This window comes from Pinus tabuliformis, chromosome 3_1 (genome assembly GCF_031772625.1).
Source record: "Pinus tabuliformis cultivar Carrire ecotype Pingquan chromosome 3_1, CPIR1, whole genome shotgun sequence".
Classification (NCBI taxonomy): domain Eukaryota; kingdom Viridiplantae; phylum Streptophyta; class Pinopsida; order Pinales; family Pinaceae; genus Pinus; species Pinus tabuliformis.
In genome coordinates, this window is record NC_142301.1 from 144,147,147 (window position 1) to 144,165,030 (window position 17,884).

The following is a 17,884-nucleotide window of genomic DNA, read 5'->3' on the forward strand; positions in this document are numbered from 1 at the left end:
CACATCCCTGTATATTAAGTGTGCTTTAAAGGGCTAAGGACGAATCTAGTGTCGTGAATCAAACTTCACCATAAAACGCGTTCAGCATAAGGGAAGAATTGCCCTTAAGTGATTTATTTGTTAAATAACCCTGATTTTAACCATCAATCTGGCTGTCAAATTATAACCCTAATTGAGACGGATCAAACTTTTTATTTAAAGGCAAAAGACAGATCAAACTATTTTAAAAATGTCAAGACCGGTATCACAATATTAAAAAAATGTGAAAAAACACTGGTATCCCGTTGAATTTGAAGCCGTCAAATTCAACCAACAATCTGGTTTTCAAATTCCAACCTTAGCAGATTAGATTACAATTTTGCATATCCGAGTAGATTCAACGATGTGAAAAGATTCAAATACTGCAATTTGTTTGCGATAGATTGGATTGCAATTTGCCAGTAAAAGTATTAAAAATATGAAAGAAAGATGTGGTTTGAATAATTCTTGTGATTGAAGTAAGCATATTCATACAATCTGGACTAATTAGGGTCAAGTCTTCTTTCCAACTATCACAGGATGATTCTTATGATCTAAGCAAGCATATTCAGACAACCTGGACTAACGAGGGTATATTCCTTCCAACTATCACAGATGTGTCACGTGTTTCACGTTCTGGACTTGACTTCACAGAGCAGGTAACCCTTTCCACAACTTGCATTTCTATCTCCATTTTTAGAATTCTCTGAATTTGTCAACCCTTGCAACTTGGGAATCAATCGGATCACTCTTTGACGACAAAAGGGTTCAGCTTGCTGACACCGCAGTCTTCAACGCCTTTTGTCGGAGGAAGGCTCCAGGATGGTAACGTAGAGTGGAACGGTATACGAGATTTTGCCAGAAGAGAACCGGCGACATGGATTCGAAATGATTATATATTAATTTATCAGACTCGCTGGTCATATATCTCGCTCAGCTAGCTTTTCTTTACCTGCAACATGGCGCGAGAATATTTATTTTGCTGTATAGAATATGGTTGGGAATTGGAATCCCTGAGATTTGCTTTGGTGGAGCAGGGAATAGGCGAAAATGCAACCCCCTCTTTATTAAGGCTTTGAGGAGGACGAGGAATCAAATATAGTTCAATAATATTTTGGATTGTTGGTTGGGCTCTGTTATGCGCAATCAGCCCAGGTTCTTATAGCCATATTACTGGAAAATCCCCAAAGCAACACGTCCCAGATTCGATTCTCTGCCCTAATTCCTGTTGCCATATTACTGGAAAATCCCCAAAGCAACCAGTCTCAGAAATTCGCGCCCCTAAAGAAAAGATGCGAGATGCGGTGCCCTCTTGCTTCTCAGGCGAGAGTAAAGGGAAAACCGAAGAGAATTCGGTGGGATCCAAAGGGAAAACTGCAGAAAATCTGGTGGCATCCACCTACAAGACGAAATTTGGGGCCAAATCCCATGTTATAACCGTTACATGGTGCAAGAACGTGATGGGTCAAGGCCTGTGCATTGCTGTTGGAGAATCGCTGGCGAGTAGATCCGTCTGTAAAGTGGAGATGAAGCCCTGGAAATTCTGGAGAAAGCAGGGATCATGGAAGAGCTCCGATATTATCGATGGCAGCAGAGTCGAAGTATTCTGGAACTTGGGATCTGCAAAGTTCGTGGCGGGGCCTGAACCTGAACGAGGGTATTACGTTGCCGTTGTCTGCAACGAGGAGATGGTTTTGTTATTGGGCGATATGGAAGAGGAGGCATACAGGAAGACCAAGTCGAAGCCCTCTGTCAAGGCTGTTCTGGTGTCGAGAGAGGAACACGTCCTCGGCAAGGAATGTTTTGCTACCATGGCTCGGTTTGGTGATGGGGAGCGGTCACATGAAGTATCGATTGAGTGCCAAACCAAACGAGCCGGCGATCCTGCGCTTGTAATCAGCGTGGACAGGGAGCTTGCAGTGGAAGTGAAGCATTTGCTGTGGAAATTCAGGGGCAATGGTACTATTTATGTAGAAGAAGTTCCCTTTCAGAGAAGCAATAATCTTTGAGATCGTCTTGTAAAGTACATTGCATAAGGAAATAGGTCGATATTCAGAGAAGGATGAAGACAGATTTTTTTTAGGAATGAGAGCAATATATGTGGAGGTTATTTGATGATTGATATAACTATTTAATCTGGATTCCTCGACCATATTTAGAATGTCAACCTTAAACAAATCGAAGAAATGAATGAAGAAATCGATAGACCAACCCTCCGGCCCCGGGCATTTATCCTTCTGGAAGGATTTCATTGTCACCAACAATTCATCCTCACTTCAAAGAAGAGGGCATCATTTAGATTTTCATCAAACATAGTGGGGTACAACTCAATGCCCCATAGGATATCTTCAATTCAGCTGCCGATATCTCTACTGTAGGCATTTTTGAAAAATTTAATAGCTTCACGAGATATCTCCTCCTAAGAATAAAAAGATTTTCCAGCTTCATCCTTTATTTCCCAAATCGTGTTTGTTTGCCTTCGCCTGTTAGCAAACCTGTGAAAAAACTTGGTGTTTTTATCCCCCTCCTTGAGCCAAATGGCACGGCTCTTGAGACGCCAAGTAGATTCCTCCTCTGCTAAAATCTTTTGCTTCCTTTTTTCCAGGTCCCATATTTGTTTCCGAATATATGGAGTTAAGGAGTCGCTTTTGAAGCGTGAGGATAAAAATTGCAATTCTTTATCTATTTTTTTCAGCTCCCTTCTATTGCATTCTGCTTTCTCCCGCTACCATTTTTCTACCTTGTTGCGAAGAAGTGCCATGCGGATAATGAAATCCTGAGTCTGATGCTGAAACGGGCCTGAATGTCATTGCCACGACTCTATTATGAACTGATTGAAGTGTTTGTCGGAGAGCCACGTCCGGTTGAATTTGAATGGGTAACCAAATTTGCATTCAACATTGTTCCATTGAATATAAATTGGGCGGTGGTCAGAAATATGTGCAGGAATGATTTTCATCATAGGCAGACCAAATCTATCGATCAGTTTTCCGTGGAGGATATATCTGTCCAGCCTTTTGGCTAAGAATGAGTCATTTGACCGCCCATTTTCCCAAGTGGGCCCTCGACAATCTGGTTGTATGTCTATGAAATTATTTTGGATGATGGCATTGCGAATCATGCAGCCAATCGGGTCAATTTTCCTGCCATTGCCCCAAATCTCATCATTACACAAAGTGCTGTTAAAATCACCCCCAATCATTAAGGAGTCAATATCAAAGAGTTTAGATGCAAGAAATTTTTGCCAAAATGGAAAACACTGTCTATGTGGGGCATAAATATTTAAAATTTGCACAGGATCTGGACAATTACGAAAATATGCAAGGATGAGAATGCCTGCAAAACATTGAAAGCAACCGCTTTAATCCATTTAGGGTCCCATAATACAGCTAAACCTACAGCATCAGTGGCCACCATGTGCCAAGTAGGGAACATCCTTCTAAAATATAAAATGGTTTGTGTACAATCATGCATTGTTTCCTGAATTAAGAGCAGTCTGGACTTAGTGGATCGAAAGAGGTCCTTCAGAGCCAAAAACTTTGGGCCTGCTCCAAGGCCCCGAATATTCATTGACATGATGTTATTCATTTCGGACATCAGATGGCCTGCAAGCTCTAAGAGGCCCTTTTGAAGAGAAATCATCTGAAGCGATCTCTGAAACAGGAATGTCAATTAGATTTAGCTCCCTGGAAGCCATATCCATTCTACCCTTTCTCCCGCGAAAATGTCTACTTCCCCGCTTTTCTTTGCGACGGACTGTGATATTTCCAGCAGAGTTAGGGCTAATAACAGGGGAAGGAGAACGGTCAGGTTTATGGATGGTAAGGGGCTTCAAATTTAAAGAAGCGTATTTCAGCAGCCGATCAATATCACAATCAATAGAATTTATATCAGAAGATGTCGGGGAGTTATATGGAATAAAAGACTCACGTATAGCCTTACCTTTAGAATCATCTCTATAGGTCTGGACAGGAGGAGGATTTCCAGCGGGAAAGGAGGGGTTTACAACAGGGGACAGAGGAGATGATGATATGTACTGTATGGAATGGGATGGGCCAGCCACGGACGGCTTGTCGATCGGGTTAGGGAGGGGAATGGCTTCATCTGGGGAAGGTTCGGGAGGAGGGGGAGGTAAAGAGAATCGCGACTGAGGAGAGGGCGGGTCAGTGAGAGGCCGACAAGGGAGCATCGGTGAGAAAGTAGGCCAGGTACAACGTTCAACAGGTCCTATATCCCGACCATGCGGATTGACAGACAAAGAACGGGATTGCAAGAGACCAGAGGATCTATCCCTGGATAGACCTTTTTTAGGAGAGAGCCGGGATTTAGGATTGAAAGGACCCCAGAATGGATCTACTTTGAGAGGCTGAGCCAAAGGATCACATGGAACTGAATCACCAGCTTTCTGCTCCAAAATGATCTTATATTTGTGTTTAGATGCATATCTGAGTGGACATTGAGAGTGGAGATGGTCGGTTCTATGACACGCCGAGCACCTAAAAGGTACTCCCCAATAGTCCAGATGCTGGTGGACATTTGACATATTCCAGTTTAAATCAATCGATTTAGTAAATCCACCTCTAAAACCCTTCTCAATGAGGACCCAAGCTACGCGTTTATTCTTTGCACCAATGCATCTAGGATCAACGTAAATGAATCTTCCGACAACGTTACCAATCTTTTTGATAGATTCTTTGTTCCATAGCTCGATGGGCAAACCGGGTAACTTGAGCCAAATGTAATTGTTAAGGGGGGTACACCTGAGAGGATTGAATCCTATATACCACCTGTAGAGAGCCAGAAAACTTCGATCCCGAACCCAAGGTTTGGAGAAGATAATCTCAAGATCTCGTTCCCAAAGAAAGTGAAAACTAAACCAGTCATTCATAAGCCTAACAATGGTAGGGGAGTAGCCAAGCAGTGGAGCCCATCTGGCCACGATCCAGTTTCTGAATTGAGACTCCTCCATTGACGGAAAGTGCCAGCGACCCACTAAGGCTCTCTTCTGCAAACTTGAAATCCTGTCGAGTAATAGAGGCCCATCCAAGTTGATGGCGTCAGGCAGGGGAGAAGATTTAACCAGCCGGTTATGTTTGCGTTTCGGAAGGGAAACAGAGTCGCCACCCCTGGAAGACTGTTCCTTCTGGGTAGAAGGAACGATATCCGCATACAGCATGGCAGCCCACTCAGCATTTGCAGATTGGCTGACGTGGGCTTTCTCCGCGTCTAGAGTGGCCCGCACCAATGCCGAAGCTGCGGAGTTGTCAGATGGAAAATCCATATAGAAGGACAGCTTCAGAGATCCCGAGGACCGAAACTAGATTTCCAGAGATAGACCAATCAGACAAAGTACCACAAGGCTTATTCAAAAAGAGGGAAAAGAGCCAGATTAGTCAATGAAAGCAGTACAGCATCGTCCGGAAATGGATGGGATCGGATGGAGAATTTAAGGATTATAGATTTCACATGATACCGGAGCTTCCCTTCTGACAGAAAGATAAGAATGAACCATCGAGAGTTATAGGGAAATGGGAAATGGCTGCGAGCATTCATCTAAAAATAACATAGAGAAGAGGTCCACCATTAATGACAGACGTCCGAAAATCCGGTGCTAGAAAATTCAAATTATCCGTCACCCGGAGAAGAACATGCAGGTAAGTCCAGTGCTGAATTATGCCTCAAGAATTCGGACAAACGATGCAGCAACAGTAAATCTCATACACACACCACCAAGGACCTATCCTAAGACGAAAGTCTGAGCATGGTTTGGAGATGATGAAGAATTTCTTGAGGAATTTATAGATTGTCCCCCACCAGCCTAAAAAATTTGACCCCAATATTGTGAAACAAGATTTACAGAAATAATTGAAAAGATTTCCTTGTAAACCAGGAAACGAGCTAAAAATCAATTAAGATAGAGTCGTATTCTAAAACCACAAGAGAGCCAAAAAATTACTTTAACACGGAATATAAGACATATTAACATAGATAACTGACCTGAGCCTCGAGCGTTACCGAGCGGAGAGCACCATGGGCCAATTGTATATATGCGTCATATTATCAAATAAACAGGAGCTATCGAGTTAATAAAGCAGCTATGATAATTGAAACAGCCACCCGAAGGAGTATAGAAAGTCTGGACAGGGGATAAAAGAACAGGAGCCGCAGAAGAATGCTCCTACATACCCGTCCAGAAGGTGACCAGATGGGGAGCAGAAACCTCCGACCGTGGCCAAGAGATGTGATATATGGCAAAAGGGTAAATCTGGAGAAAATGACACTATAGGAAAAAGAGCATGCCAAGCGTCGGCTCATAAGATGTATGAGGCAGGTCATGCCACGTTCAGGAATGCATGCAGAAAGTCGGCTCTAGAGCATAACCCAAACACCATGAGTAGAAGACAAACCAGGATGGGACACGTCTACCATCCATCCCCAATGATGGCTCAGAAGCTCCATTAGCCTCCATCCATCACATGAAAAGAGAGATAAATTTCTATAAACACGTAACGAGTGACGAACGGAGACTGAAAATGTTACCTATATGGAGCACGAAGGTGCTCTCCAGCTCGGCAGCTCTCGGCTCGACCCGTGGTTGACTCCCCAACTCAAACTTCTCCTCATACCCATGTTAACTCCACATCAACTCAAACATCCCCTCATATCCATGTTAACTTCACATTTATCACTTTTAGAGGGATGAAATCTATTTATCCCTGTCAGCACTTGTCAGCACTTGGTAGGGAAGTAATGCGAGTCGATCATGTGATTAACTAGTTGAATAATACTTAAAAGATCTGCGATTTTCACAAATAACGTGATCTGCGTGCTTACGTGACTGAGAGAAAATCTAAAAATAACAAAACAATTATGATTGAGCATGCTTAGGTGACAAAAGACGTGCTTACATGGCGGAGAGAATCTAAGAATAACGTGATCTACATGGCCGAGAGAAAATCTAAAAATAACAAAACAATTATGATTGGGCATGCTTAGGTGACGAGAAAAGGTGCTTGCATGGTGAAGAGAATCTAAGAATAACAAAACAATTATGATTGAGCATGCTTAAGTCGTAGCCCCGAATCTAGAAATAATGTCCTGAGATAAAACCTCAAGCCTTCGACATAATGAACAAATTGTCCATTTTAAGTGATTTATTTGTTAAATAACCTTGATTTTAACCACGAATCTGGCTTTCAAATTCTAACCCTAATTGAGACTAATCAAACTTCTGGCTTTCAAATTCTAACCCTAATTGAGACTAATCAAACTTTTTATTTCGAGGAAAAAGACGGGTCAAACTACTTTAAAAATGTCAAGACCAAGACTAGTATCACAATATTAAAAAATGGGAAAAAAAACTGGTATCCCTCTGGTTGAGGCCGTCAAATTCAACCAACAATCTGGTTTTCAAATTCCAACCTTAACAGATTGGATTACACTTGAATATCGGAGTAGACACAACGATCCAATTAGATTCAAATACTGCAATTTATTTGCGATAGATTGGATTGCAATTTGCCACTAAAACTATTAAAAATATGAGAGAAAGATGCGGCTTGAATAATTCTCGTAATGCAAGTAAGCATATTCATACAATCTGGACTAATTATGGTATATCCTGCTTTCCAACTATCACATGATGATTCTTATGATCTAAGTAGCAAGGGTTTTTTTCCAACAGTGAAAAACGTTTTTATTACTGGAAAGTAAGAGAAATACATTGTTGCTTGGATCTCGATCTAGTTTTACTCATTACATTTTTTGAAAGAGTGTTTTACATAAATCAGATAATCTATATCCTCAGCGTGTGTTTGTACATTTGTGAAGAGAGTGTAAAACAACAACCTTAAGTGATAATTATACTTTTTGTGAGATGATTGTAAGGGACTTGTATTTCATCATTCTCTGCTTCCTAATATAGAGTATGCTCTGCATCATATCTTTGGTATGTTTGTGGAGGAATCTCAATCTTCTTTTAGCCAGTTGTAGGTGTGTCATGGGTAGACACATTTTCCCTCTTATCCATATAGCTCGATTATGCATTGAGTCTATCATCCAAGGGTTGAGATATCTATCTCAATACCAAGCACCTAACACTGCATTCATGTCTAGACAAAGGGCTTTAAAGCTCGATATGGCTTTAAAGCTCAATATGGCTCGACTGAAGTAGACATTTATGCAAGAAGGATTGACAATATATTCAGTTGGGGTCTCTTAAGCATCCTTCTTTTGATAGTTGATCTGCAGTCCCGTTTTGTCTCCTGTAAATATGAGCAATGTTGATGGACTAGAATACTTTGACCAATGTTTTAATGTTGGTTTCCAGTTGTCAAGAGACAGAGAGTGCAGTATGCCATGCCCATTAGCCCAATCAGTGATAGCTTTGGAGTCTCCAAAAAGCTTTATCTCTCGAAGTCCGAGCAAGTTAGCACAATAAAGAACTCCCCATAAGGTAAGGAGTTCGACTCTTGTGTTGGTTCCAGTCCCACCATGCTAGTGGAAACGATAAGAATGTGCAACATTTATGAAAATAGCCATGCCACATCCACATAAATTGAATGAAGAAGACCCATCAAAGAAACCTACAGGGAATGTTCACAAATGTTGCAAGGTGGAGGGATGTGCAAGAGAATTGGAGTTGAAGGTGCATAATATTCATGGTGAAAATTTATAATCTTGGAGCAAGTACGCCAGATGTTGGGTTGCTCATTTTCAAATATAAGAGCGTTCTGAGTCCGCCATATGCCCCATATGATGAAGAAAACCAGTGCTCGGTTGAGATGAGAGTTTGCAATCCAGTTTGGAGATGAGAGGTTGTGGTTGTGGGGTTCATGATTTTGGTCTCGGACAGAATGCAACGAATAGCTCAAATATTGGGCCAAGGGAGGTCCTAGTGCGTGGTTTCAATGCTCGTTTTTGTGTGAACTACAGACACTCTTGGTTTGGCATTTGATTAAACTTTTTTTGTTCTTTGGGTGTTAGCCAAGTGTAGCCTCAGGTTGGGAATCCAAGCTTTTCTTTTTTATGTCTTAGTAATTATGTCTTGATTGTTTATGTCGAGAGTAAGAAATCTAAGTATGTATGTATTGGTCTAGTTTCATGGATTTTTTATGGCATAGGTTGAGATGTTTCCCTCTTTCTGATCATTTAGTTATTAATAATGTAATTTATCTCAATATAAATTGTTTAATTTGAAAAAAAATGGATATTTTAGAAGAAAAATAAAAATTAAAAACAAAACTTTATTTCATATGCGAGAAACAAGAAAATATTATTGATTTATTCACTCAATCTTTAAAAAAACCAAAGGAAAAAAAAGTGTTAATTAATTTTTTTAATTTTTGATAGTATAGAATTTATTTTAAATTTGTTAAATAAAATTATAAATGTTTTTTTTAATTATTGCTTAAGTTGGTTATTTTTTTGGTATAATTATTAATTAATTTTGTTTTATGATAAAAAAATGATTAAAATTACATATTTAAGTTGTGTGGTTTATATATATATATATATAGTCTAATAAGACCACAATTTTGAAGTTTTTGCAAGATTTTGATCAAAATACGACATTTTTTTGGAGAATTGGGTTACAATCATCAAGTTTCGTGATATCGTGTTGAATCCATTTCCACCATAAAAAACGATTTAAACTCTTATGGCTGGATTTTTTTGACCAAAAAAATGGCTAGATTGTTGTGATAAATGACTTTTAGGGAAAAATTATGGCTTGAGTAGATAGAGCATATATATATATTGCTTGTTGAAACTTGGGAGCACAAAGAATCTAAGGTCCCTAACATAGATGGCTTTGCACTATGGTCTACCTAGAACAAGCGATCCTCCCGTAGAGGCATTGGGGGTATCGCTTTTTACATTAAGAAGAACATCTCCTCCCATGCTAGGATTTATAAAAATGACCCTTACAACCAATATAGTTGGATAAATATTACTGACATTAATGATAAAAAGACCTACATAGCAATCTATTATTTTCCCCCCATCAATTCTAACTTCTATAAGAAAAAGAATCTAGATAAAAATAGTCCTTACAATGGTTTAGAGAATGATATTTCTAGCCTAAGGAATGAAGGTAATATCCTTTTAATGGTTGACTTTAATGCTCAAACTTCAAGCAACCAAGCTATTCTTCTAAGCAATCATTCCAACCCTAATCCTCTTTGGTTAGACGAAGACCTTACTCTGGCTAGCCGGTATAAAAGGAGCTTTGAAGACCTCGAGGAGAATTTGTTTGGGTCAGAGCTAGTCAAGCTCTGTAGTGATTAGGATCTCATAATTTGCAACGATCTAAAGAAGTGGCCCAATTCTAGCCAAATGACCTGCATCCATGGCTTGGTAGCAGTGTGGTAGACTATGTTATTTCCGATCTTCCTTTATACAATTAAATAATAAATTTTGACATCTTAAACAACCGAGCCTGACTCTGATCATAGACCTTTACTTATAACTCTCAATTTTGTCATGCATAGAGATCCCATAGAAGATAATCCTTATAGCCAAAAGAACTTAATCTTTGATAGAAATAAAAACGATCTTTTTCTAAATGAATTAAAAACTAATTTTCTTCCTTTATCTAGTATAGACAACATAGAAGACCTCTATCATAATTTTACTACAACCCTCTCATATTATATTAACAAGTTCTCAGTTGAAGTTTCAAGTAATAAAAGAAATAGAAAAACCAACCCATGGTATGACAAAGATTGTAAAAGTGCGAGGAGAGAAATTAAGGATGTTGTTGATGAATCTCTTAAAATTGGCAAGATAAAAATATACAAAGCCCTAACTAAAAAGGAAAAAAGGCAGTATATTCTTAAAAGACGAGAATCTCTTACACCTCTCTAAGGTAGCTCCTAAGAAATTTTGGAGGCAAATTCTAACTAGGAAAACTAAAGATAATAATAAAATTGCTTTACACGACTGGAATTCCTTTCTTAAAAAGCTTTATGAATCTCCAAATTTCATGGATAACTTTGAAACCCTGCTCACAACGAAAGAAGTTTTCTCATTAGAAGGAATTCATTTTGGGGTTAAACTCCTGGAAAATGGGAAAGCTAAGGACATTGAAGGTTACCATGCGAAAATCTTAAAAATTGGAGGTCCTGTCGTCATACCCCACATCCACAAGCTTTTCAATCAAGCGGTCAAGTAAGGGTTCCCTAAACCATGGAATCAGAGCCTCATTATCCCTATTTTTAAAAGTGGAGATACAAATAACCGCTCTAATTATTGGGCAATTATGATCAGCCCTCTCTTAGCCAAGTTATATGGTATTATTTTGGAAAAGAAGTTCAGCATATGGCTTGAAAGTGAAGGTAAGCAGTCTAAAGGCCAAGCAAGTTTTAGAAGGTAGCACTAAAAAACGAACCACCTCGTTAAGCTTAGGATCACTGTGGAGGAATGTCGCAATGATAAATCCAATCTCTTTTGTTGCTTTGTGGACTTTAGAAAGGCTTTCGATACGGTTCCTAGAAACAACCTATGGAATAGATTAGAAGAGCTAAAGGTTCCTTTCAAGTTGAGAGCTGCTGCTATAAGGTTATACGAGAATGTAATTGCCAAGTTAAAGAGAAATGAGGGGTGGTCGAAAGATATTAAGTGTAATATCAGAGTTAAACAAGGTTGCTCCCTCTCCCCTACCCTATTTGGCATTTACATCGACAAGCTAGAAGGTTGTTTAGAGGAAGCAGGCTGCACTGGCACAATCTTAGCTGGGATAGTCGTCATCCTTCTTCTCTATGTTGATGATATTGTTCTTCTTGCAAGGTGCCCATCTGATCTTGATAAGCAACTTAGACTTCTTAAGGATTTCTGCTCTACCATGAGTATGACTATTAACACTGACAAAGCAAATGTTATGACTATCAAATCCAAGAAGGACACTTACACTAATTTTGTGTATGACAATAGTAACTTGGAGGAAGTGTCTTCTTACAAGTACCTAGGAATTGATATTCAACACAACCTCAACTGGAACTATAGCATTGAAAAAAGGATTAATGGGGGGTGGAAAGCTTATTTTGGTCTTGAAAATAATTGTAAAACGACAAACCTCGTAATGTGGGATAGAAAGAATTTCCTCTTTGAAACTTTAGTCACTCCTGTTATCTTATATGGATGTGAGGTTTGGGGTTGCAACACCTCTAGAGAATCCTGGAGAAAGATTGAGCAAATCTAGAATCGTTTTATAACGTATAACCTCAAAATTAAAAGTAATACACCCTATCATATTCTCCTTATAGAAGTGGGTCTTTCCCCTATCAAGAGCCTAGCTATGACTAGGCTTCTGTTGTACAAGCACAAACTCAATAACATAGGAGACCATAGACTTCCTAAGCTAGTTTTAAATTCTAGCCAAAACCACATAAGGCTCAAACAAGGTTGGTATAAAGACACTAGGGCCTGGTTAAACCATTGGGAGATCGACAAGAATGTTGCATTGCAAAACATTAATAATGTAAAAAATATTGTTACTTCTAAGTTCAAAGAAAAAATGTGGTGTGAGAAAGATTTAGCAGCTAAAAGAAAAATAAGATAATATAAGGAGGTCATCAACCCCACCCTAGAAGATCAAAAGTATCTCTCTGTTCTAACTAGCTCAAAGAAGAAAATTAATATAGCCAAGATTAGAACTAACACTCATGAGCTCCATAGTGAAACGGGTCATTGGGTAGTTCCTAAAACACCATGGATGGAAAGGATCTGCCATCTCCGTGAGAATATGAACATTGACGATGAAAATCACTTCCTCATAGTGCCTCGCGTACAACCACATTAGATCTCAGTTTTATAATCTTTGTTGCAATACTGACCTTCCTAGCCTTTTACGATGTCAAAATTATAGTGAGCCCGGGAGGCTTCTCTCCAAGCTTTTTGAGCATAGGAATAAAATCTTAAATCAAACTAAATAATTTGTTTCTTTAGGTCCGATAGACCAAAGTTTGGTCTCAATGGATGTTAACCATCATCATCATCATCATCATCATCATCATCATCATCATCATCATCATATATATATATATATATAGAGAGAGAGAGAGAGAGAGAGAGATCGCATTTTAAATTTAAAAAAATCACAATTTTATTGTTAAATTTAATTCAAATAACTAAAACATAAAACATTGAGAAATAACCAATTCATAATCAAATAAACCTTTCACAAAATATTAACTATTTATTTCAAATAATATGGTTTTATTTAATAAAAATAATGAATTATTTTTTAATAACAAACCATCCTAAAAAAATAAAAAGTTTTTTATTATTTATTATTGTGAATCGTTAATTTGTTGGAGTAATCTGATGCGCCCTCCTAGCTATCACTATAACACCAAAATACATCCATAACACTATAATTTACAACTTAAAAAAATAAAAATAAAAATAAAAAAAACTTATCTTTCCACTTTATTATATAGCGTGTAAATATTTCCAAAATTTTGAAACAAAGTAAAAAATTAAAATATTTAAATAAAATAAAAGTAATATATATTAAGATAAAAAAAGCCTTTGCCAACAAATCACGAATCACAAATCACGAATCACTTTAGGACAACAACATAGAAAGAAATACATTATTTTAAATAAAATGGATTGCGTTGTATTAGGGCACGAAAACCTTTGACCAATAAATCACTAAGGGCACCCTAATAAAATGACACCTTTTTTTTTCTAACATAATAAAAAGGCAAAATTAAAGACATTTTAAATAAAATGAAAATGCGTTGTATTAGGGCACGAAAACCTTTGACCAACAAATCACATAGGACACCATAATAAAAAGACATTTTAAATAAAATGAAAGTGCATTGTACTAGGGCAAGAAAACCTTTGACCGACAAATCACTTCGGAAACTAAAACAAACATAAAAATGTCGACATTTGGAAAGTTTCTTGTTCACCAATACTACCTAATCATTTAAAAAGCACCCAGATCGAACGTTTAAACCCTAGCAAGGTAACTGCATAGATTCCTATATATTTCGCACCATTGACTCTGAAAGTTACCATAGATTTCTATATATTTCGCACCATTGACTCTGAAATTAATAATAAGTCAATATGTATCCACTTATATTAAATTAATAAGTCAATATGTATCCACTTATATTAAATTCAAGGATGGAACCTGAAACACTTACCAAATCTAACCAATTTTGCAATTTTAGTGTAAGTCTGAGTAGATTCAAGGATGGCATACTTATCACATCTGAAACACTAATCAAATTTAAAGGATTTTGCAATTTTAGTTCTAATTATTACAAAAAAAAAAAAAAGTTAGTGGATCATTTTTTTTTCCTTAAACTATATTTAAAAAGTAATTTACTCATTAAATTCCAACCTTAGCATATTAGCATTTTCATTTATTGGTGAAAAGAATCACTAAAATTAATTTGCTCATCAAATTCCAATCCTAATATACTAGCATTTTCATTTATTTGTGAATAGAAACCCGGAAGTAGTGACAGTGACAGTGACAGTCAATATTTTCTCATCAAATTCCAATCCTAATATACTAACATTTTCACTTATTTGTGAATAGAAACATGTGACTAACCAGTCAATCATGTGACTAACCAGTTGAATGCTACTTAGATCTCCCGTTTTCATATGTCAGGGATGCTTGGATGGCTGATGAAGAATCTAGGAGTAGTGTCCATAAAACCTCACAATAATGTGACTAACTAGTCGGGAAGACCCAGGATCAATTCTCGTAGCTGCCACTATAACACCCCAGTCAATCATGTGACTAACTGCCACTATAACACCAAGAGTACGTCCAACACCATAGGAAGATAATATACTCAATGTGATTTGACCCCTGACCTCGTGGGTTTCACCCAACAAACTCAACTACCACACCACACATCACTGTATATTAAGTGTGCTTTAAAAGGCTAATGACGAATCTAGTGTCCTGAGATAAAACTTCACCATAAAACTCCTTCAGCGTAATGAAAGAATGGCCATTAAGTGATTTATTCGTTAAATAACCCTGATTTTAACCATCAATCTGGCTGTCAAATTATAACCCTAATTGAGACGGATCAAACTTTTTATTTAGAGGAAAAAGACAGATCAAACTATTTTAAAAAGGTCAAGACCGGTATCACAATATTAAAAAAATGTGAAAAAACACTGGTATCCCGTTGAATTTGAAGCCGTCAAATTCAACCAACAATCTGGTTTTCAAATTCCAACCTTACCAGATTAGATTACAATTTTGCGATAGATTGGATTGCAATTTGCCAGTAAAAGTATTAAAAATATGAAAGAAAGATGGGGTTTGAATAATTCTTGTGATTGAAGTAAGCATATTCATACAATCTGGACTAATTAGGGTATAGTCTTCTTTCCAACTATCACAGGATGATTCTTATGATCTAAGCCAGCTTATTCAGACAACCTGGACTAACTAGGGTATATTCCTTCCAACTATCACAGATGTGTCACGTGTTTCACGTTCTGGACTTGACTTCACAGAGCAGGTAACCCTTTCCACAACTTGCATTTCTATCTCCATTTTCAGAATTCTCTGAATTTGTCAACCCTTGCAACTTGGGAATCAATCGGATCACTCTTTGACGACGGAAGGGTTCAGCTTGCTGACACCGCAGTCTTCAACGCCTTTTGTCGGAGGAAGGCTCCAGGATGGTAACGTAGAGTGGAACGGTATACGAGATTTTGCCAGAAGAGAACCGGCGACATGGATTCGAAATGACTATATATAAATTTATCAGACTCGCTGGTCATATATCTCGCTCAGCTAGCTTCTCTTTACCTGCAACATGGCGCGATAATATTTATTTTGCTGTATAGAATATGGTTGGGAATTGGAATCCCTGAGATTTGCTTTGGTGGAGCAGGACGAGGAATCAAATATAGTTCAATAATATTTTGGATCGTTGGTTGGGCTCTGTTATGCACAATCAGCCAAGGTTCGATTCTCGGCCCCAATTCTTGTAGCCATATCACTGGAAAATCCCCAAAGCAACACGTCCCAGGTTCGATTCTCTGCCCGAATTCCTGTAGCCATATTACTGGAAAATCCCCAAAGCAACCACGTCTCAGAAATTCGTGCCCCTAAAGAAAAGATGCGAGATGCGGTGCCCTCTTGCTTCTCAGGCGAGAGTAGAGGGAAAACCGGAGAGAATCCGGTGGGATCCAAAGGGAAAACTGCAGAAAATCTGGTGTCATCCACCTACAAGACGAAATTTGGGGCCAAATCCCATGTTATAACCGTTACATGGTGCAAGAACGTGATGGGTCAAGACCTTTGCGTTGCTGTTGGAGAAACCCTGGCGAGTAGATCCGTCTGTAAAGTGGAGATGAAGCCCTGGAATTTCTGGAGAAAGCAGGGATCATGGAAGAGTTCTGAAATTATCGATGGCAGCAGAGTCGAAGTGTTCTGGAATTTGGGATCTGCAAAGTTCGTGTCTGGGCCTGAGCCTGAACGAGGGTATTATGTTTGCGTTGTCTGCAACGAGGAGATGGTTTTGTTATTGGGCGACATGGAAGATGAGGCATACAGGAAGACCAAGTCGAAGAAGCCCTCTGTCAATGCTGTTCTGGTGTCGAGAGAGGAACACGTCCTCGGCAAGGAATGTTTTGCTACCATGGCTCGGTTTGGTGATGGGAAGCGGTCACATGAAGTATCGATTGAGTGCCAAACCAAACGAGCCGGCGATCCGGCACTTGTTATCAGCGTCGATAGGGAGGTGGCTGTGGAAGTGAAGCATTTACTGTGGAAATTTAGGGGCAATGGTACCATCTATGTAGAAGGAGTTCCTTTTCAAATCTTATGGGATGTGCATGACTGGCTGTTTAATCCTGGACTCGGACATCATGCCTTGTTCATTTTCAAGTCCATGATGCAGCCACTGGAATCCCATACTTCCGAGGACATGGGCGACTGTGGCATTCCTTCGGATTTCTGTCTTCTGATTAACGCATGGACGTAAAGCAGACCGCTAACATATCAAAAAAATTGTTTGATACACGCTTATTACAGGCGTTGGATATAAATTTGAAAAGCAAGCAAGAAACGGAAACCCTAAAATTCAATTAGATGAAATATGTATGAAATCCATACATTTGAGGCAACTCAAGTTTCTGTTTTGTTATGTTGGTATGAGACCAGTGAAATATCTCCGGTGAGATTCCAAAATTCAGTTGTGTATTCAGCGTCTGTGATGTACCCTTTTTTTCAATTTGGTTGGGAGGTGTTTTCTTTAATTTTTTAAAATTTTGCTTTAAATTTTGAATAGAAATTTATTAAAATTATATATTAAAATTACTTTTAATTAATTAATAAATAATTTTATTTTAATTTTTTTTTGTATTTTTTCTAATTAATTTTAACCGGAGTTTAAAGATATTTTCATTGTTTAATTTGTAAAATTAAAATATTTTATTGTACTAAATTTATTTATGTATTTAAAAATGGAGTCGTTTATGGAGGCGGAGGAATTCTCTGAATGGCCAAAAGTGGTCAGAATCTGGGCAAAAAAAGTTTAAAGATATTTTCATTGTTTAATTTGTAAAATTAAAATATTTTATTGTACTAAATTTATTTATGTATTTAAAAATGGAGCCGTTTATGGAGGCGGAGGAATTCTCTGAATGGCCAAAAGTGGCCAGAATCTGGGCAAAAAAATTTCAAAAAATTGTTTGGGCAAATTTTTTTTAAAAAATAAAATTTCAAAAAATTGTTTGGGCAAAAAACTTTCAAAAAATCTTGTAAACAACAGTGTTTGAATCGTGTTTTTGATGGTGGAAATAGATTAAGCACCATAAAAAATGTCTAGGACACCTAAAATTTTGAAATATAATAACTATAACTTGG

General features: G+C 38.0%; 2 protein-coding genes across 2 annotated transcripts; both read left to right on the forward strand.

The window, feature by feature from the left end:
- Positions 1-815: 815 nt before the first annotated feature.
- Positions 816-17,000, forward strand: LOC149186216 (uncharacterized). Its single transcript, XM_089409253.1, has 2 exons — positions 816-1,173; positions 15,978-17,000. The coding sequence occupies exon 2, from the start codon at positions 16,134-16,136 to the stop codon at positions 16,998-17,000; it is 867 nt and encodes a 288-aa protein (XP_089265379.1). The 5' UTR covers positions 816-1,173; positions 15,978-16,133.
- Positions 1,311-2,027, forward strand: LOC149186217 (uncharacterized). Its single transcript, XM_089409252.1, has one exon. The coding sequence runs from the start codon at positions 1,311-1,313 to the stop codon at positions 2,025-2,027; it is 717 nt and encodes a 238-aa protein (XP_089265378.1).
- Positions 17,001-17,884: the final 884 nt, after the last annotated feature.

Coding starts and splice junctions, on each gene's coding strand:
- LOC149186217 (XM_089409252.1), top strand. CDS start 1,311: ATGCGAGATGCGGTGCCCTCTTGCTTCTCAGGCGAGAGTAAAGGGAAA.
- LOC149186216 (XM_089409253.1), top strand. CDS start 16,134: ATGCGAGATGCGGTGCCCTCTTGCTTCTCAGGCGAGAGTAGAGGGAAA.